The following is a 20,539-nucleotide window of genomic DNA, read 5'->3' as shown; positions in this document are numbered from 1 at the left end:
ATACATATCCCTGCCCAAACAGCTGGAAACTGAGTAGTGATTGTCTCTGTACAACCTCGAAGGCCAAGATCTGCCCAACTGCTGTCGAGTTTTCTGTGCCCCTTAGCTCACCTGAAAAAGATGTCCCGCAGAGGCTTATCTAGCCTTGGACTGATCATCTGCTCCCGCAGCAGCTCCAAGGAGCAGCTGTAGACATAGACAGGGCAGCGGGCTCGGCAGCTCTCGCCCAGGTCAAGCTGAGATGTCTGGCGGCTGAAGGAGATACGCCCTTCTCTTCTCGGCACTGTGTCTGGATCTCCCGAGTCCTGGCCAATTTCTGTAGACGGGATACATCTTGGAGGATGAGAAGCAGCTCAAACAAGAAGGAAATGATGCTCTTTCTATGCACCTTGGCATGGCACACAGCGCACCTTGCATGATTCAGAGCACGGTTGAAATGTGCACCCTTTCCTCTGCCTCAAGGCACTTCAGGTAGTCCTTTACTTCCCCCTGCCCTTCTGCAGCAGAAGGGCATGTGCTCTGCCTGCAGAAGGTATTAATGGGTTCCCAGTTTTAAAATGATCTTGTGGGCAGGTAGTAGGAAAGACTTTTGCTGGTGACTTCCCGGGGAGCTGCTGGCAGTCACAAGAAACAGACTGACGTTCCCCAGCCTGGTGCCTTGCAGATGTTTTTCGACTACAATCAGCCCCACCCAGCACCCACAATGTCCTCTGGGGTGAGGTTGGGTCTTCACTCAACCCACTCCAGCAAGCCTGTGTCAGGGTTCAAGAGAGACTGACATAAACATGCACATCTTCCCAATGATATGCTTGTGTAAGGATCTTAAATTATTCAAGTTTGCGCCCTTGGCTAAAAGTGTATGATTCTGAACACCTACAACCAGAACCTAATGTAATCTCCATTATCTCTTTCACCTCCCGTCTGATTCCAAACACAGGAGACTGCCTGTGGTGCAAGGAAGCCCAAAACAAGGTTGGTACCATTGGCTGGCGTAACACTGACGGTTGGAAGCACCCCTGCAGTCTCCAGCTCCTTTTCTCCTTGGGAAAGTGTTGGTTCCTGCTCTTTGGAAGATTTATCTGTCCCATGAGCCATCAACCTCTGTATGTCTGGAAAAGATGGTAAGAGTTTATTGCATATTATTTGCTGTCATCGCACCCAGCTGCATTCAAGGGATATATAGCAACTGACATAGTCAGAACATCGCATCTGCCATAATCTTCCTGCTGTACCACACAAGAAAGAAATCAGGTAGTAGATGAACAATTCAGCATTTTGTTCTCTCAAAGAAAACAAAGCAACAAGCTTCTAGTCCTTAAAGAGTGAGAATTTAAACCTGTGGCAGGATTCAGCATCCCTTGGCACAGCCTACAGTCTACAGAATATTGGCGAGCACCTGTCTCATCTCTGTACGACCTCAGGCAGGTGTCCAATTCCCTTTCTGATACAGTTTCCCTTACCTGGAAATGTAGCTGGTAGGAAGGTGAGGAAAAGATGCTGTGGATTTACCAGCTTGGCATAGCATCGCCACTGGGGGAAGAGGTCCTCAGGTGCTGGTAAGATCTCATCTCTTGACCCCTCTGCATTGTTTGGAGCCTAAGAAAGTAAAGTCAAATTGAACATGGCCATGACATTTTGACATAGGAACCCTGTTCCTCACCCAGATTTAACAAGCAAAGTGTGTTGATACACATTTTTGGTGGCAAAGGTAGATAACTCTCTCGTCAGTCATTCACATAGCCCTTTAGATCTAAAAACATAATGACTGATTGAGACAGAACTGTTACAACTCAAGCTACTGGAGCAAATTCAGTTGTCTACTCACTATTGCCCATGTGCACTGAGATCACCCCAAGAAAGATCTCCATCAGAAGACAATAGCAGATGGAAGCTCTCAAGTTCAGGGGGCTCTCTGGGGTAAGGCATCCTTGGCAGTTTGATACAGAGGTCAAGGGGATGCTGTACCTGTTGTGTAATTGCAGAGGTAGCCCTGTCTTTGCTGCCAACAGAATGGTAGGTGTTGGCTGGATCCCGATGTTCAGGGAGCACAGAGGCCTTGGGAGGCTCTGTTGAGAGGGATGTAAAATGGTCAGAAGCCATCAAGGGAATGGAGAAAGGCAGAGACAGCTGCTTGCATGTCCTCTTACCTTGGACCACTGGGAGCATAAATGGGGCTGGGTGGCCATCTCTGTCCCGCTGCAGCACCTGCTCCATGAAGGTTATATGATCTGTGCCAGATAGCATGATCTCCCTGTCGCTGAGGTCATGCTGGAGGCAGCCATGGAAGAGGCTGAGGAGCATTTCATTGGGCAAGAAGGAAGAGTCCTTTGCGATCCCATCATCCTCTATTATAGGTGGAAAACCAAAAATTCGAGCAAACCGATTTTTCTGTTGCCCCAGCCTAGCACACCCACCCACTGTGCATGCAGGTCTGACAGCTTCGTGGGACTAAGTCATACAAGAGCATCCAACCTCCCTGGCCCAGCTTAAAGCAATAGGAATGGGATCTGTAAGGAGTTCCAGTGATTCAAACAGAAGATCCCTTCCTACTGCTTCATTACATCTCATGTTCAATGACAGATATGGCAAGAAGAGTTTTTTAAAAAGAGGGACCAGGTCTCCTGAACCATCTGACTGGAAGACAGGCAACAGGCAACAACCATTTTGCATGCATTCAAAGCACGCACGACTGTGCATGCATGCATCACTGTGACCCTGGAGGCGGCAGGAAAAGGAGGCAGAATAGGGCAAGGGCGGGGGCATAACAGGGCAGGATAGACATGCTCTGCCATCTGGGTCATGCACAATGACCCAGAATGCAACCCCCACGCAAACTGGGGTTTGCCTATATAGAAGTGTATCTACTTATACATATTATTATGTTGTGTCATACATATATGTAAAAAATGTTTATACTGATGTTTGTAAGGAAAATATCGTCAAAGTGCTTTACAAAGCCAGAAGTGTAGACTGTGGTAATTCAGAAGAAAGGCACACATAGCCTGCATTGCCCAGAGGCGCTCTTGGTTGACGCGCTTTGACTATTCTGGAGACAAGAAGCACTGAGCCCCAGTCATGCCCTTCCCCCGGAGAAATGTGCAAAAGTTTCAGGCCTAAGTTGACTTACCTCCTGTCAGCATCAGGAAGGACATTTCAATCTGCTGACACTTTGGCAATAGCTTCATGAGGTCAAACTGGAATGGAATTTCATGTACCCGAGAGCCACTTGAAGCACCACAACCTATGGCAAAAAGTAGGAGTATAATCTCTGTCAAGCCACAGGAACAGCCCCATCTCAAAATGCCCAGAAAGCACATGCTAGGAGAATCACCTTCGGCAGTAGTGGGTCTTGGATCACATGCTGGGAAGACCCAGTCCTTGTTCTGGCACAGCTGGCTGATATACTCAAAGGCAAGCATGGTATGGATGCACATTAGATCTCGAGGGTAAAGCTGGAAGAGGGATCTGAAGTAAGACGCAGGGCTTGGCAACACAAAGACTTTACCATTTCAGAAATACCACTCCGTTAAGACACAGAGATGCCAAGGATAAACTTGGACCAGGTATACAAATCTTGTCCATATATGCTCCAATGGGAGTAAAATTCATGTTCGGATAATTATTTGATGAGAAAAATCCTAGTGGGGAAAAAAGCAACTCCTCCCCAAGGAGGAGCAGGTAGTGTCTTCACAACAAACAACAATGGTGGCTGGACAGATCATCATGACAGAGGCTCCTCACCTATAAAGCATTCTGGCCCCCAAGACCAAAAGCCAGGAAATACCAGCTGTCAGTCATGGTCCCTGCGAGGTAATGGTCCCAGAGGTTGCCTTCCCTCTCCCTCACCACCAAAGGAACATACCGCTTTGGGAATTTTCTGGTAAGACAGGCCATGTAAGTGCCGCCAGCTGTCTGATGCACTATTCACACAGCCACTTTGTGGCTCCACCCAGCACTCTGTAACAAGGTTCAGCTCCATGTCCACCTCAATAGCTTCCACCTCTGTATCGTTGTCATCATCTGTGGAGAAACTGGAGAGCAAGCGAAACATTGTAAGCATGGCTTGAGCATCAGTGAGTGCTCCTCACACTTCCTTGGCTTCTGCTTATTATTTGCCTGAATCCCCAAAGTATTGAATTGTCCAGGGACTAGCCTTTCCCATCATCCGATGAGCATACCTGGCCAGGCCACTGCGCATAAGCAAAGTAATCATTTAGCCTGTCTTGTGATGCTACTAGCCACAACGGCTGTGTTCTGCTTCCAGTGCCAGTCATGGTATGTCACTGAGTACCAGTTGCGGAGAACCACAAGTGGGGTGAGCACAACTGCCCTAGTGTGCCTTCCCATAGGCATCTGGTTGGTCACTGTAAGAACAGGATGGCCTTTGGCCTGGTCCCTCAGAGCTCTTATGTTCTTAAGGGGCATAAATGGGCCTTGGGCCTTTGTGGAAAGGAAACTAGGCTGAACTAGGTTGTGCGAAGGGCTGACAAAGTTTTTCTTCCTAGGTAGCTGAAAGGGAGCTATACATCCAGATGGAATAATCTTTAACGTTAAGGATAGACACATAGTGTCTGCACTTCTCAGAATGCCTCAAGGTAAATGCCTCACAAGTTTCCCAGCTCTCTCTGGATCCTAGACTAAAGGTAAAGGTAAAGGGACCCCTGACCATTAGGTCCAGTCGTGACCGACTCTGAGGTTGCGGCGCTCATCTCGCTTTACTGGCTGAGGGAGCCTGCATACAGCTTCCAGGTCATGCGGCCAGCATGACTAAGCCACTTCTGGCGAACCAGAGCAGCACACGGAAACGCCATTTACCTTCCCGCCAGAGCGGTACCTATTTATCTACTTGCACTTTGACATGCTTTCGAACTGCTAGGTTGGCAGGAGCAGGGACCGAGCAACGGGAGCTCATCCCGTCATGGGGATTCGAAACGGCAACCTTCTGATTGGCAAATCCTAGGCTCTGTGGTTTAACCCACAGTGCCACCTGTGTCCCGGATCCTAGACTAGGCACCCACAAAAAGGAGGCCACTTCCACATTCTTTGGCTTGGCATCAGGGCCATAAAAACAAGTATGCCTCAAATATTTTTAAAGCCTACGTAGCCTTGGAGCGATGAGGTATTAATACAAGAAATACCACACCAAGGGAACACTCAGTGGTTTAGCACATCCGCTTTGTACTTGTTGTGCAGCTGTTATGCATTCCTCTTAGTCTGTTCAGCTGATTTCCACCCCCACATTTTTGCTGGACAACTATGGAGTGCTGTGCAAAGGGAAACTGAGGCAAGCTAATCAACTTCCAGTTATGACACAGCCAGCGATTCTTTCCCCTGATTCTTTACATGTACTTTGGAGAATTCTGGGTTCTGGACAAGCACTGCCAATAAAGGCCTTGGAAGAGCTGGCTTCCAGCCCAGATAGACTGGGGCAGTGTGCACACATACATACAGTACTTATTTTGGGGAGCACAATCTGGGGTGCCAGCAAGGCACTTAGCAGAGAAAGTCTTTGAGTTCTCACAACGTGATGCTTGCAGCCTGTCTGGGTAGGAAGAACACCCAGGCACTCCCAACCAGAAGCCCCCTTGCCGCTGTAAGCAGCGGCAGACCAGAAGCAAGGGGTAATGTTTGATATGTGGCAGTTTAATCCACACCCCTGACGTTTCCTGGGGACCCTCCAGCTGCACCCAGAAGTCCCTGTTCCTGCAAGCTGCCTGTAGTGGCAGGACTTCTTCCATGACCCCAGGGTCGGCGATCCCTTACCCTCACCTGTCTTTGGTTGAAGTGGAATGTGGAGGGAACAGCACGTATTGGACAATGCAGCTGTGCTTCTCACTGCCGCTCTCTCTTGAGGAGTCACTCTGTGGAAGAACAATCTACGTGAGCCTATCCTGCTGGTCATCCCCTCTCTCCTAAGGCACATCTGAGGCTAGGAGAGAAGCAGCCAAGCAGTACAACTTGCCAACATCTGGCCCAGCCCGCACACACTCTGGGTTCAATGTTTCTTTTGGTTTTGGCTTTCCATGGAGGAGGGGGCTAGACGGAACAGAACTGGGAGGATGTTCATCAGGCAAATCTTATCAGGAGAACTCCCTGCCCCTCCCTGGGCTGTAACATTGGGAAACTTCTCATTCCTTTCCTCAGAGGCCATGGGAGGAGCATCAGCCGGATGCCATTTCCACCTGCTGACCTTCTTTATTATGGGTGGACTAGCCTTTTGGGGGCTGAGGGCCATGGCATCATGTTTTTAATGACAAATTCGGGGGGGGCTTCAAGCAAGATGAAAATCTCTGGGGGGGGTGGGGGGGGCCAGATGTGGCCTGCAGGTCACGGGGCAGCCACCCTTGTAAACAGGACCAACAGAAAACTCCTGAGAGAATGGCACAAAAATAGGTTTCGACATGTCAGGGTCAGGGAGTTAACACAGGTGCATTAGGCCTGGCCACAGGTGTCTCTGCATCCACCCCGTGCCACCCACAGATTGAGATCAGCCCTTACTGGAAGCACGATGATGTGGCAACACTGGAGGCAAGAGGAAGGGTATCAAACCAAAGGGGAAGAGCAAACCGTGTTTACCTTCATGGGCAACTCCAGCACCATACTGATAATTCCATCGCCGCTGGAGGCAAAGTGAAAGCCCTCGGACAGACGAACCCTGCACATCCCAGAGGAAAACTATGGCAGGTTACCAGGTTCTTACAACACCCTCACCTGTGTATGCCTCACACTCCAACACTTCATAATCTCTCTCAAAATGCAACCCCCCCCCCATTATCAAGAGCGCAGTCACACCCATCTATCCGACACCGACAGAAATAACCTAAGCAGGACAACTATCCTTCACCTCTGCAGCTCTTTGGGTGGGCTCCGATTCAGGCTTTGCAATGAAATGGGCACTTACTCTGTGAGAGTGGACAGCAGTTGCGCCACGGCTGTGATGGGCACTGTGGGTACCAGCCCCGACTGCACACACCAGATCCAGCGCTGGTGGTAGAAGTAGCGAGACAAGGAAGCCAGGGTGGAGGAAGCTGTGCGGTTGGCCACCATGGTGAGAGGGCCGGACATGGGGGGATTCTCCAGAGGCAGGAGGCATGGAACACGATAGTCAGAGGGCAACTTCTCATATCTAGGAAGTGGAGAGAGGAAGTGAACATGACTACAGCTGTGAGGCTGGCGCGCTCGTACTGGCCCCATGGAGAACACTTTTGAGACGCCAGTGAGTCATCTCTGCGCCTTCTCAGCCTGAAGTCCACCACACAAGCCCGCCCCAGTGTGCAGAAAAAAAGGCTTGTGTACACAATGGCAAAGACATCACAAAAGAACACACAATATATTAAGAGAATTTCCTGCAGGCACAAAATTTCCATTTTAATTAAGGAATTTATGTAGGCTTATTGGAGGGGCATATAATCAGCAGTGCTTCTTAAATTCCACAAAGAATTGGAGGTTTTTTTTTAAGTAAAAACAAATTAAAAACCACAGATTGCATAACACAGGAGAGGGCAGGCATGGATAATAGGACTGTGGAACCTGTAGGAAAAGGATTGGCAAATATGGGAAAGCAGAAGTGTGGGGTGTTTTTTTGTGTTTTTTTTGAAGAAGGATTGAAAACAAGCCCAGAAGTCTAATCCGATGAGCCTTTCATGCTCAACTTCCATTAAACATTTCAGCTTTCCCACCAAAAATTAATTGTCTAGGGGCAAAAACATCTTTTTAAAGTGAAAAGATTCCCCAAATTACAAAGCATACTCTGCTTTGTTTACCACACCTGCCTGCAACCTTTGCAGCCCCTAAGCAGGAAGGGTGTCAAATTCCCACAGCCCAAGCCGGTTAGTCGCCCTCTCTCATAATGTTAACGAATCCAGGGCTCTCCACCAAGCCTGAAGGGCGAGAGGTTCAGTACCTTTACACACAACTGACAATTAAGTTACATAATCTGCTGCCACATAATGTGGGACTGGCCACAAAATTGGTTGGCTTCAAAAGACAATTAGATAAATTAATGGAGGATAACAGCAATTTAGTACTAAACCACAGGATCAGAGGCATAGCGGCTGCTGGGCCACAACAGCGAGAGAGCACTGATGTCCTCATACCCTGCTTGTGCTTTTCCCTGTAGGCGCTAGGCGGGTCCCTGTGGGAAATAGCTTGCTGACTTAGACCAACAAGTAGTTAACACGATGTCCTCCAGAAGTTTTGGACTACAACTCCAATCACTCCTGACCATTGGGCATACTGACTGAAGGAAGGGGTGATGGTTAGCTACCCCTGAAGGCTTTTGGGGTTCAGTCCAACTTCTGACACTTACAACCTCCACAGTGGCCAAATCATATGCCAGGGTCTGCCTGTTCCAGGCTTACAGAAGCTCTAAAGTACCGAATGTTCTGCATGTCCTCTCCCTGTTACCTAATCAGGAGCTTCTCCAGAGGCTTGTGCAGCACAATAAGGCAAGGCCTGTCCGAGAGGGTTGGCTGGGCCCCAGGCACAGGAGGAGATTTCGATGGGGAGCTGCTGCCCAGGGCCTTCCGCTTCACTTTTGGCGTTGCCTCTTTGCTCTGGACTCTGTGGGGGAAGCGCAGCTGAAGGATACGATCTCTTAATTCTTCTACTATCTGTTGGGAGAGAAGTAGATGGGCACAAACACTGGAGCAGAACGTTTGCCTGCCCCTTACATACGAACAGCTGCTGTTGTGGAACCTGCTGTTCCCTCACAGCTCCTTGGGCCCTGCTGTTCTCTCTGTAGAAGCTGCAACTCTGGCTCCAAAATCCCCCAGGCGTACTGGTCTGTCTCTGTCAGCAATGTTACCTGATGTCCCAAAAACTAAGACATCAGCCCCACGAGGGAATTCCCCATGGAAGCCTCCTTACTTAAAGCAGCCCAGAAGGAGACTACAGCTTGCCTCTTAGATGTCCATCAAGACCTGGATCAGTTCCAGAAATACCATATGCCCAGGCAATTTTAGACATGTTTGCTGCATTACTGGAGGAGAGTGGGAGGGATGGGCCCTCCAGCTAGCTTTGCCCACCAACCGCAATATTATTTAGGCCTAGAAACAAGGCTTCTAGTCTATGAAGCCCAAGGAGGACTTCAGATGCTGTTGAATGTACAGGAGAACATATTGCTGCTTGGTAGTGCTGAAGGATTTACTTCCCCCCAAAATACCCACCGAACCGATTCTTGCTGTGTAAATGCATTTTCCTGCAGTTTTGCTAAATGCTTACTATGACCCGAGGAAATCCAGTACTCACTTTGTTCCTGATCTTAGCAAGCGTCCCAATGGGGAACCCCAGACGAAGGACCATGCAGGGAGTTTTGGAAATGATCCGCACCACATAGAATGAAAAAGGAGGCTGATCCTCAGAACTGCAGAATGGAGAACAACAAACAGCAGGGGGAACAAGCATCAACACAAGCACTGACAACTTTTTCTACCTTAACCCCCAACCTTATACAATGTCTCATCCCCAGCTGCCCCACCCCTTTATTAAGTGCCTTACCTGCGCATGAGCTTGACGTAGGAGTAGCCTTCCACAAGCACAAAGCTACTCCAGTCACGCAGCAAGGAAGTCAGCGCCGAGTGCGAGATGCGGCACTGAATAGTGCTGTAGCGGCCGTTGTTGCCTGGGGTGTGCAAATGCTTTGGGACTGGCCTGGGAAGTACATCAAAGGGTTACTACTCATGGTCCAGGATAGACTGCTGCTTCCTCATCCTTCTACTCTTGGGCAAAACACACATGTGAGAGCTCTCCCTCAGCCATTTGGATGCTATCGGTAAGAACAAGCAAAACCACAGGCTAAGCCACCTGTGGTTGTTAGCAAGATTTGCACTGTGGCTGGAGTACTTCAGCTATCTCTATGCATGCTCCCCCAACCATGAGACACCCAGCAACCCAGCGTGCACATACATGTCATGCTCCAAGAGGATTACAATGCGGTGCATGTGCAGCCACCTCTGCCAGAAGTTGGCATCCATAGACAGAATAGGCTTCCAATAGGCTGCAAACTGCGAGTGGCAGGAGTCCGAGCTGCTGTGCTGCAACGACAGTACCTAAAAGGGAGGGAAATAGTACTCTGTTGGTGCCTTTCCCTTTGGTTCTACGGTGGAGTGCAGCACATTCTGCCCCCCAAAGCTGTCATGCTAGGTGGTTAAGCACAAGGTTGGTCAAATTATGCCATTCCCCTGAAACGGTTCAAAACCATCTTCATCAGAAGTTACAGACACCAAGGGCAAACTCACAAATTGCTGCCATCGCAGTGCCTGGGTGCCATAATGAAACTACCTCCCTCTCCTCCCCCCAAATCTGCCCTAAGGGTTCCTCCAACTCTCTGGAGCAGATCTGGGGAGGGCACAGGGCATATTGCAGAGAGGAGAGGGGGAAGCCGCATTCAGTTAACTGTAATCCTTGTGCTGATGGAAATAGTTAGTAGAATACCACCCAAAATTTCCTACTGAGAGAATATCTAGCACCCCATTTGTTTTTAACCAGCAATGAAAAAAGCAGCTCTGAGTGTTCGCCTAAGACAGACCCCACGAGGGCCTGACATTATATATGCAATGGTCAAAATGAACTGCAACAAGCTAGATTGTCAATGCATGGTGCAGGAAATCAACATTCAACTCAATGAAAATGCTACATATAAACAGAACAGTAAGTGCTAAGAATGGGCTGCGAGGTAAAACCTGTAGGGGAAGCTGGAAGAGAGGGCATGGGGAGACAGATGGCTAGCATTAATATGAGAGATGAACAACGGCTCAGAAACTCAAGACAGCTGCCTTGAGGCCTCAAGAAGATCTAATAAAGATTAGCTTGCACTGCTTAATCAGGACGCCTTTACTCGTCTGTGGTCTTGGCATCCTGACTGAACTAGTTTTTGGCCATTACATTGGGGCAGATCAAAAGGGGCTTGTGCCTCAGAGGCCCATGTCTGACCTGATCTATGGGGTTCTTAATTTGACAGAGATTAGTCAACACCAAGTCTCCTAAACTGTGTTCAAGGAAATGGACAGGATATAGCAGCCTTTTCAGCTGACTAAGTTAACTTTGGAACTCTGTTTTTGAATCACAAGTGGCAATGAGGGGGAGCAGCCTGGGTTCTCCTTTCTTCTACCTCTGCAGAGCCACTTGACAGGAATGCCCCCTTTCGCCATTGCTGTTTATGGTTCTGGAAACTCTGACTAATTTTAACATGCAACAATAACGATGTGGAAGGCCTAGGTGTAAATGGCAGAGAGCATGTACTCAGCCTGTTTGCTGACAATAGCCTCCTTTTTCTGAAAGATCCGATCAAAGTCTGACCTGAGATCCAAACAGTCTTGGACCCCTTTCACTTGGCAACTGGTCTTGAAGTGAACTGTGGTAAGTATGTTATGTTATGTATAGGCATACCGCTAGCTGATCAACTACAAAGCACTTGCAGTTTTACTTTGCAGCTCAGGTGCCTAAAGTATCTGGGGACAGTGATCATCTAACTGCTTCAGCAACTCAAAAGGAAAAATTATTACTCACTAGTGAAAGATGTCAAAACCGACTTACACAGATGGAGCTCTCAATCTCACCTAGTTAGAGAGAATCTCAGCAGTAAAAGCATCTTTGTTACCTTGATTCTTGTTCTTATTCCACATGCTCCCCCCATCTGGTTGGATGATGGAGTGATTAGACAATGGCAAAAGTTGCTTAATGGCTTTATTAAGGGAAGGCAGAGGCCCCTAATGAGCAAAATCATTACGTATCAAACAAGGAATGGGGTGGAAGGGGGTCCCAAACCTTCAGTTTTATTATGAATCATGCCAGCTCCAATGTAGGAGTGCAAATATCCAGAGTGTGGGGTCAGGTGGGATTACCATGAGGAATTATAACAAATATAGAGTAAGCCATCTGTGTCAGCAATGAAAGCATTGCATTGACTGGGTTTAAACTATTTTGATATGATTCTTGATCAATCCACACCTCTGCATCCCTGTTCCATTTCTCTTTTTTCACAAGTCATGTACACAGCCCAGTTGCTTCACCAGGCAGGCTCCTGGGTCATCAAAGACAGTGGGCAGCTTCTTTGATGTAGCTTTTCTGATATGTTAATCTTAGGATGTTAATCTTAGGGCCAGGAAACAGATCTCACATAAAGGTGATAATGATCGCTGTCCTCCTGGCCATCCTTCTTATCATCTATATTGCTTATCACCTCTGGGGTTGCCAAATGCTCTCCTTTGTAGTTCTGTTCTTTGTTTACCCCAGAAATATGTGTGCTTAATTAGTTTTGGTAGTTTAACTTTGTTCCCACATGGGGTTTGTGGAAATGCTCAGAAGAAATCTGATTGGTTCTTACGAAGGCTCTGTAAAAAGCTCTTTTGTGAATAAAACGACCTGGGCCAGGGGCTGGAGAGAGAGACAGACAGAGACTATTATACGCACCCTTCCCAGAGTCTTGCTGGTTCAAGCCTCTGTGTGTATTCTTATTAATCAGAGTTCAATCCTTACTTTACTTTGTGAACGCCTCACTCCGACAATTATCTTATTTAGTAAATGACAATCTGGATGTAGCATTGGTTCTGACTGAAATTCGTCCAGATTGCCCCAAGGGCAGAGACATACCCTTCCCAAAAACTGTCCTTGGCAAAGAAGAAAGCAATAGCCAATCCACTGAGTGACCCTGAGAATGTGGACGAAATGGGCTTTGTTTTTGACTCCCGCTCCACCCATTTACCTTTGCTACCCCTTCTTGTTTCACCTGTTTTTCAGATAAAGATAAACCAATTCAAAGGATGGGATGATAAAGGTCTGTATAGAGCAGCTGTTCTTTTCACCAAAGATCAAACATTAAATGGGAAGTAGCTTTGCACCATGCTGGGACATCTTAGTTACAACTGAAATCAACTTCTCCGAGGTCCATATCTTGGTATGACGTTAAAGTGCTCAGGGGGAAGTCCCTAGAGGTCTGACACTATTTGAAAATCACTGCCTTAATGATGGCCAAGACATCAAGTGTTTGATATCCGTGTTGTATACAGGATTTTGCTTCCCAAGTTATGTGGCACGACTAAGGGTCTATGCAGAGCTTGGGAGGTGGACCCGAAATCAAGGGAAATGTCTGGAATGCTGTGTGGTCAAAGACGCCACTTAAGTCTGTCTGCAAAGTTAAGAGACCACACTGGAGCTAATATACAGGTGGACGTTATCCTGGTTAAACTGGGTTGCATGAATAACACTGTCTATGCTGTACTGGGAAGGGATGCGGTAAAACTGGCGCAATGTTTCATTTGTGGTGATCTTGACCTGTGGTACTACTCCAAGAAATCACGGATATTCTTAACCAGAGCTTTTCCTGACCCAGGACTTGCCCTTATTTCAGTTTTCTCTTTCACTATGCAAGGCTGGTAGGCAAAGGTACGCTTAATTGCATTAGCTGAAAAATTGACAAAATGTCATTGTGTGTTGTGAGGCAAAATGAAGAGAGATAATTTTGTATGTGCATGGGGTCTGTTTTTGCATTATCTGGTGGGTCAAGGTGTACCTGAAAGACCCCGGATCCTCACAAAACTTTTTGGTTAGACCTATTACTCAGACATCTGTTATTTGGAGGTTTGACAAATGTGTTGCACTGAGAGTTCTTACACAGATCTGCATTCCTCTATATTACACATTTATTTTGCAGTTAGAAGTGATCATGCATGCTAGGTTGAAGCTCTGGTTTCGTTATATATTTTTACAATTTTTTACCTTTTATTTGTATACAATTGATCTGGGCTTACTGTATAAAAAATTAAGAAAATGAGCATTTAAAAACAAACAGAAATTAGCTGCAAAGTTATTGCAAATAATAAGGTTAAAAGGATTGTGAGGAATAGAGTTTATCTTTTGGAATTTTCCCTATTGCAGTAGCCAAATACAAAGGCTACACAGAACAGCACATCAAGCAGCACAGTAAGGGACAGGCAAACAAGAACTGTATTATTTACCTAGTCAACCGATGGTTTCCAGAATATTTGTTTGGTATTTGAATTCAGATTAGATACTCCTTCTGCAAGGTTTTGATGGATTAACCTACGTCTGCAACTGTCATTTTAATAAAGTCTACTGCAGGGGTCGGCAAGCTTTTCTTGCCTCGGCCTGGTGACAATCGCACAGCGGGCCAAAAGGCAGGGGAGCATGTGCCCGTATGTGTGCAGACAGGCTATTTCCAGTGCACATCTGGGTCAGAGGAGCACCGGAAATAGTGTGTGTGCACGCGTAGGAGGCCCCTGCGCATGCGCACAAGCTGTTTCCGGTGCTCTTCCGACCCGGAAGCGGGTCCCCAAACTGCACCAGTAAGAGCGGGGGGACGGTCGCTGCGGGCTGGATAAACGAGGGTTTCAGGCCTTATCCGGCCCCCAGGCCAGATGTTGGTGACCCCTGGTCTACTGCTTGCAACCTGCTGTTGCATAAGAAGCAATGACTCTATATAGTCAAGAACCTACACACACACACACACACACACACACACACACACACCATCTTTAATTGATGGTCTTAAAAAATACACATCTATACAGGTTGACTTGGGATAACACAGAAGGGAATACCTAAGAAACTGTATGACTAGACACAGTAGAACTGAACAGGTTCATGCAGTACCCTACCAAAGAAATACCACATAATTGAAATACAATACTGCAGAATATCATCCACCCCTGAAAGTAGGATGAACAAAATATCCGTACTTCCCTCTCCCCCTCGACATGCAAATCAGCATAAGGCAGTCAACTCTAAGAGCTCGGCAGGCAGGCAGCTAAATTAGATATAAGAGCTGTGCCTCTATTATCTCAGTCAAGGATCAGAGACAGCAAACAACATACCGGGGTTGTGGATCCTGGAGGAATGTAGAAGAGAGGCACTCCATTTCTAGTGCTTTCAGGGATTGTGAAGTGTTCTGGCACACTGTCAAACGACTGTAGGTGAACCAGCATCTGATCTGTTTGGTTGATGCTGAAAAGACAACATCACGCCCACCAGTGACATTTACATTACACCAGTGCATTGCCAATGCTGATCTACCAGAGACAATTACCATCTCCTATTCATACTTTCCTTACAAGCAGCGATAACTCTTTTGCTCATGTAATGAAATTGTCTTCTGTGCCCAGCCACTGTCCAGTACCAGAGATGGAAAACAATAAGTTTAAGAGCAGCAGTGGAAGCACTGCTTCTTAAGAGTGAATACACAGCTTCAAAGAAGAAGAAGATGCATACTGCCCATGATGCCTTTGGGAAGGAAATATGGAGGGCCACCACCCCAGTAACGGGGCAGGCGCCAGCAGACTTACCTTTGCAAAGTGTTCCAGAAGCGGCGTATCACAGTTGTGCGGTACAGGCTGGTGATAGGCTTCCGCATGGTGCAGCTGATGTCGTGCAAAATGTCATAGCTGCCCTCCATAGTCACTTCCACCCATGTACTACGTTTAGAAGGGTCCAAGGGCCATGGGGCCACTGCCAAGTATTCAATCCTCATATTGTGCTTCCACAACAGGACTAACTTCACTTCTAGATGAGTGCCACCTATATGCATGCAGTAAGATTGTGAGAACGGGTTATAGTCAGCGTCCCATCTTGCCCCCACCCCCACTGCACTACGCCTTGAGATGGATGTGCATGCATCATTTCTCAAAGAGGCACAGATTCAGGACCTTTAACAGAGCCGACTAAGATCAGGAACACACAATTAAAGTGCTTTTCCATGAAAGATAACATGGTCAATAATTTTACTTGGCTCATTCACCCCAGATGATAGCAACTATCTCGTTTTTAGACCCCATGGGCCACAGACCACATAGGGAGAGTATAATATTTATTATTTCAACAGACTAACAATCCCAGTGCATTTGAGACAAATTGCATGTTTCTGAATCTAACACAGAAACATCCACTTATCTGCTGTGCATGCTTGAATTTCTTATTCATGCAGCTACCGTATTTTTCGCCCTATAGGACGCACCGTCCCATAAGGCGCACCTAGTTTTTTTGGGGGGAAATAAAGGAAAAAAATTATTTCCCCCCCAGGCGCGGGGTTGGGGAAGCCCGAGCTTCCCCCGACCCCAGCCCCCAAACAGGCAGCTCTCTGCAAGCCGTGGGAGCCCAGTGCTGGCTCCCGCTGCTAGCGGAGAGGTCCGCGAAGCCTGGACGCGCTGAGCTCAAGCGTGCGCAGGCTTCAGCATGCAGGCACCTCTCCGCCAGCAGCGGGAGCGCTCCCGCTGCTAGCGGAGAGGTCCGCGAAGCCTGGGCGCGCTGAGCTCAGCGCGCGCAGGCTTCGGCATGCAGGCACCTCTCCGCCAGCAGCGGGAGCGATCCCGCTGCTAGCGGAGAGGTCCGCGAAGCCTGGGCGCGCTGAGCTCAGCGCGCGCAGGCTTCTGCATGCAGGCACCTCTCCGCCAGCAGCGGGAGCGCTCCCGCTGCTAGCGGAGAGGTCCGCGAAGCCTGGGCGCGCTGAGCTCAGCGCGCGCAGGCTTCGGCATGCAGGCACCTCTCCGCCAGCAGCGGGAGCGATCCCGCTGCTAGCGGAGAGGTCCGCGAAGCCTGGGCGCGCTGAGCTCAGCGCGCGCAGGCTTCGGCATGCAGGCACGTCTCCGCCAGCAGCGGGAGCGATCCCGCTGCTAGCGGAGAGGTCCGCGAAGCCTGCATTCGCCCCATAGGACGCACCCAGATTTCCCCTTCATTTTTGGAGGGGAAAAAGTGCGTCCTATAGGGCGAAAAATACGGTACATTTGGCAGCAAGTATTCCCTTGAAGAATACTTGGCCTCACAGCACAAAATGTGCTGGGACTCTGGAAAAAGAAGTTTCTGTGCACTGCGTGGCCTCCGTTGCATCAGGTTTCTGGTCTCTTTTCTAGCTTTCTACTTTTTATTCACACGCTAACAGCCAAAAAAAGCTCCATTGTGTCCATATACATAATATATTAGTCAAAATATGGCAGGGCACAAGATTTGATGATGAAAAACTCAGCTCCTTGCCCCCTTTTCCTTTTCCTTTTAAAAAAGATATTTTTAGCTTCTATGGAGACAAGGTCTTTTTCTTAACAGAACCCCCCCCCCAAAAAAACCTAGAAAATGGGATTAAGAAAGGGATAGCGAATCTGCAGCCACCCAGATGTTGTTCTATTACAACTCCTATCACCCTTGACCACTGGAGCTGATGGGATCTGGAGTCTACGGTCATCTGTAGGGTCACAGGTTCCCACAGCAGCTTTAAGCTGAGTACAATGTGGGAGGGATGGGGAGAAGATATATACATTTCCATCATGCTTACAAGCTTTTGCACACTGATGGTGTGTTAAACTGGCCCATAGTCCATGAGTGCCCAATATTTATGCTGATTTATATGAAGTTCTTGGATACATGGATAGACAAACAGAGCCAAGACATTCTGGCAAGCTTCGCCGATGAGCTAGAATGTGAACCTGAGGTCACCACATTCAGACCCAATACTACATCCGTCCCACCACACTAGCTCTCAGGGGGCAGTAAGAAGACCCCTGATGGTACATGGTGGGCTTGAGCTATATTCTGGATAAGGGATGGGGAACATTTCAATCCAAGGGCCACATTACCTTCGGGGCAGCTTTCCAGGGATCACACACTAGTCGTGGGTGGGGGACAGAAGCAAAAGCAGCAAATGCGAATTTTACCTTTGTACAGGAGGATAGTTCCTACACACATTCGTACACCCCTGCCCTATCCTTCATCCCAGTAAGCAGGAGGCATAATCAGAGTCCAAGGACACATTCCAGCCAGGCAAAACTCGAAAAACACTCAGCTGTGCAATGCAAGCCTATCGAGGGATGTGGCCAGAGGAAAGTCCTGAGGGCCAAACTGAGGGGATTGGAGGACTCCGTTTGGCCTCCAGAACCTGCTCTGGGTAATGTCCGAGTGGGCATCAGATGAACACTGGCCACACTTCACAAAGCAGAGTAAGATTACTGGAAGTCACCTTTTGTGACGTTGACCTCGCGGATACTATAACCCTCTCGCAGCCGGACAGAGATGATACTGATAAGATCAGCATGTACTTCCTTCTCCGTATGCTTCTTCCGCCTCATAGCCAAGGCAGGGTTGCTGCTTGCGGAAACAAGGTGTTCATTGAACAGCCTGTGCTGGGACACTGCAACGACAGTAGACAATTATGCCAGTTATTCCCACCCTTAACAGAAGGACCCAAGGCACTTTGCAAGGGCCTCCAGCAGCTACTAGGAAGAGTCAACCACACAACTGAAATGCTAAGGCTAGAAGTCTAGGCTGGAGACAAACTGTACTTGGTAGGATGCTTAAAATAACATGCTTAGAATTGACCACACTTTTCTTCTTTAAAAGGAGCAGATTGGAGAAGCCCTGAACTACTCCTGAAATGCAGACCTCTTCAGCATCAGCTGAACCTTAGGATATTTAGTGGAGGGCCTGCCAACAATTTGGTCACCAACAGATTGTCATCTAATAATTTATCAGAAGCGGGTGTTCCCTGTGACAGCACTGACCCTCTGGATTTCCCTCCCAGTATGGCAGGCACCACATCTGATGAGCTTCAAATGAAGATTCATCTGTTCTGACAAGCTTTACTCAACCCTCAAGATGTTTTTTAAAGTGTGCTGCTACATTTCTGCTTTACTAAGATTTCACTATATTATATGGTGCTGTTGTGCGCGCACACACACATATAAAATAATATATTAAATATTAAGTGGTATATAAATGCATGAAACTGAAAAAAGGTCTATGAAACAAAACCGTGCTGTTTTGTTTGGTTTTGTTTGGTTCTAGGCCAACTGTTTTTTTAAAATGAGGCAAAGAATAGCTGAGAGCTTCCACAGTCCTGCTTATTCATCCTTCAATCTCATGCAAAATCCATCACACCCACTATCTTGCAAAGGTGGTCTACTATGCATTTACACATTTCAGACATGTTCAAGGTTCTTTGGCCTTTCGAACTAGTGAAGACAGGGTGGGTAAGATGGGGAGTATTTCTGAATTCCATGCAGAATAAGCTCACCACAGTAATACTCAGGGTTCAGCGATTCCCCGCTGCGCAGAAAGGAGTACAGCAGAAAAGCTTTGTGGTAGACATTTAGGTCCAAACTAGAAGGCTCCACCTCAGGACACGTGGAGAGGTATGTACCAAACGTTGCCATGGCAATGAACTTCATGAGCTCCACATTGGGAACGTGACCAAAACTGCAATCGTAAGAGTAGACTCCACCCACCTGGGGAAAGAAAATCACATGACGCTTTCCCCTTGAAACAGCTCCTGCCACCTATATTGTAATGAACTCAATTTCATCCCATCCTGCCAAAGTGTATGCCAAACTGCTGGGTGCACAATGCAAAAATAAATAAATAAATAAATTCTACAGCTTCAACCCATGCAATTATTTCACTTTGTGCTCCAGAAGTGAAGACGACAGCACCTTCCTGTTTGCAACACACAAAGCAATTTTCTCATCAAGCCCATTTCACATTAGTCTACATATACGCAATCATCCTGTCTCCCAAACTACAGGAAGAGGATTGGCTTTATATGTGACAATGGGCATTGCAACTCCTAGCTCATTCTGTAGGTATTTCTTCTTGCTTTTAGACCAAGGCCTGAAAAGTAAGGTACTATAGGCCCCTGCTTAGTTGATACCTTGGAGCAATGATCCAGGGAGTTGGGCATGAGAATAGAATTTTAATTGTCTAGCACAGCGGGTGGCGCTGTGGTTTAAACCACAGCCTCCTGGGCTTGCCGATCAGAAGGCCGGTGGTTCGAATCCCCATGACGGGGTGAGCTCCCATTGCTCGATCCCAGCTCCTGCCAGCCTAGCTGTTCAAAAGCACGGCAAAAAAGTGCAAGCAGATAAATAGGTACCACTCCGGCGGGAAGGTAAAAGGTGTTTCCGTGCGCTGGTCTGGTTTCGGTGTTCTGTTGTGCCAGATGCAGCTTAGTCATGCTGGCCACTTGACCCGGAAAAACTGTCTGCGGACAAACGCCAGCTCCCTCGGCCAGTAAAGCAAGATGAGCGCCGCAACCCCAGAGTAACCTGTGACTGGACTTAACTGTCAGGGGTCCTTTACCATTACCTTTTAGCAGTTCACTAATTCACCTGGAACAGGGTGCATGCTGCTGTTTTAAATGGTTAGGAATTTATTTAGTGGGCTGCTTAAAATATGAACTGCTTTAGGGAGGATAGTTCAGGTGCTGACACCTGTCACATCTGAGTAGTTGGGTTTGATTTTTTTATTTTTATTTTTTTTAAAAAAAGCTTTGGTATTTAAAACCAAAGGCGGCATTACCTCAGTAATAGGCAATGCACAAATTCAAATTTCTAAACTTCACTGATTGTTCAAGACAATGTTCTCAAGGATACAGGAGAAGGGCGTATAGGTGAACTCACTCATTTTTCAACAGTACATAGGCTGAACAACTGGTGCCAAGACTAGATGGTGTGGAGGAGCTGTGCTGTGCCACTGGCCTTCCAAGACTAGTGTTACTGCCATTTACTGGGACATGGCAGCGTCAAGGCGGCAGTGTGGTTGGAGCTTC

General features: G+C 47.6%; 1 protein-coding gene across 6 annotated transcripts in view; it reads right to left on the bottom strand.

Moving 5' to 3' along the window:
• The window catches only part of SZT2 (SZT2 subunit of KICSTOR complex), a 77,144-nt gene that overhangs the window by 41,033 nt on the left and 15,572 nt on the right, over positions 1 to 20,539 (bottom strand). For all 6 annotated transcript variants that reach the window (XM_083446007.1, XM_083446011.1, XM_083446009.1 and 3 more), the window contains exons 8-26: positions 19,010 to 19,220; positions 17,957 to 18,127; positions 15,300 to 15,531; positions 14,832 to 14,961; positions 9,907 to 10,049; positions 9,499 to 9,651; positions 9,250 to 9,364; positions 8,407 to 8,612; positions 6,902 to 7,126; positions 6,577 to 6,655; positions 5,770 to 5,861; positions 3,863 to 4,031; positions 3,332 to 3,452; positions 3,128 to 3,241; positions 2,148 to 2,345; positions 1,966 to 2,066; positions 1,461 to 1,596; positions 981 to 1,109; positions 112 to 316 (exon numbers count right to left, since the gene is read on the bottom strand). In XM_083446007.1, coding sequence (XP_083302133.1) covers positions 112 to 316; positions 981 to 1,109; positions 1,461 to 1,596; positions 1,966 to 2,066; positions 2,148 to 2,345; positions 3,128 to 3,241; positions 3,332 to 3,452; positions 3,863 to 4,031; positions 5,770 to 5,861; positions 6,577 to 6,655; positions 6,902 to 7,126; positions 8,407 to 8,612; positions 9,250 to 9,364; positions 9,499 to 9,651; positions 9,907 to 10,049; positions 14,832 to 14,961; positions 15,300 to 15,531; positions 17,957 to 18,127; positions 19,010 to 19,220 — 2,930 coding nt within the window. The remainder of the gene's footprint in view (positions 1 to 111; positions 317 to 980; positions 1,110 to 1,460; positions 1,597 to 1,965; positions 2,067 to 2,147; positions 2,346 to 3,127; positions 3,242 to 3,331; positions 3,453 to 3,862; positions 4,032 to 5,769; positions 5,862 to 6,576; positions 6,656 to 6,901; positions 7,127 to 8,406; positions 8,613 to 9,249; positions 9,365 to 9,498; positions 9,652 to 9,906; positions 10,050 to 14,831; positions 14,962 to 15,299; positions 15,532 to 17,956; positions 18,128 to 19,009; positions 19,221 to 20,539) is intronic.

The sequence above is a fragment of the Podarcis tiliguerta genome (genome assembly GCF_965153285.1).
Source record: "Podarcis tiliguerta genome assembly, chromosome: 6".
Lineage (NCBI taxonomy): Eukaryota > Metazoa > Chordata > Lepidosauria > Squamata > Lacertidae > Podarcis > Podarcis tiliguerta.
The sequence above is the reverse complement of the archived record's forward strand: the minus strand, read 5'-3'. Positions and strand labels throughout refer to the sequence as shown.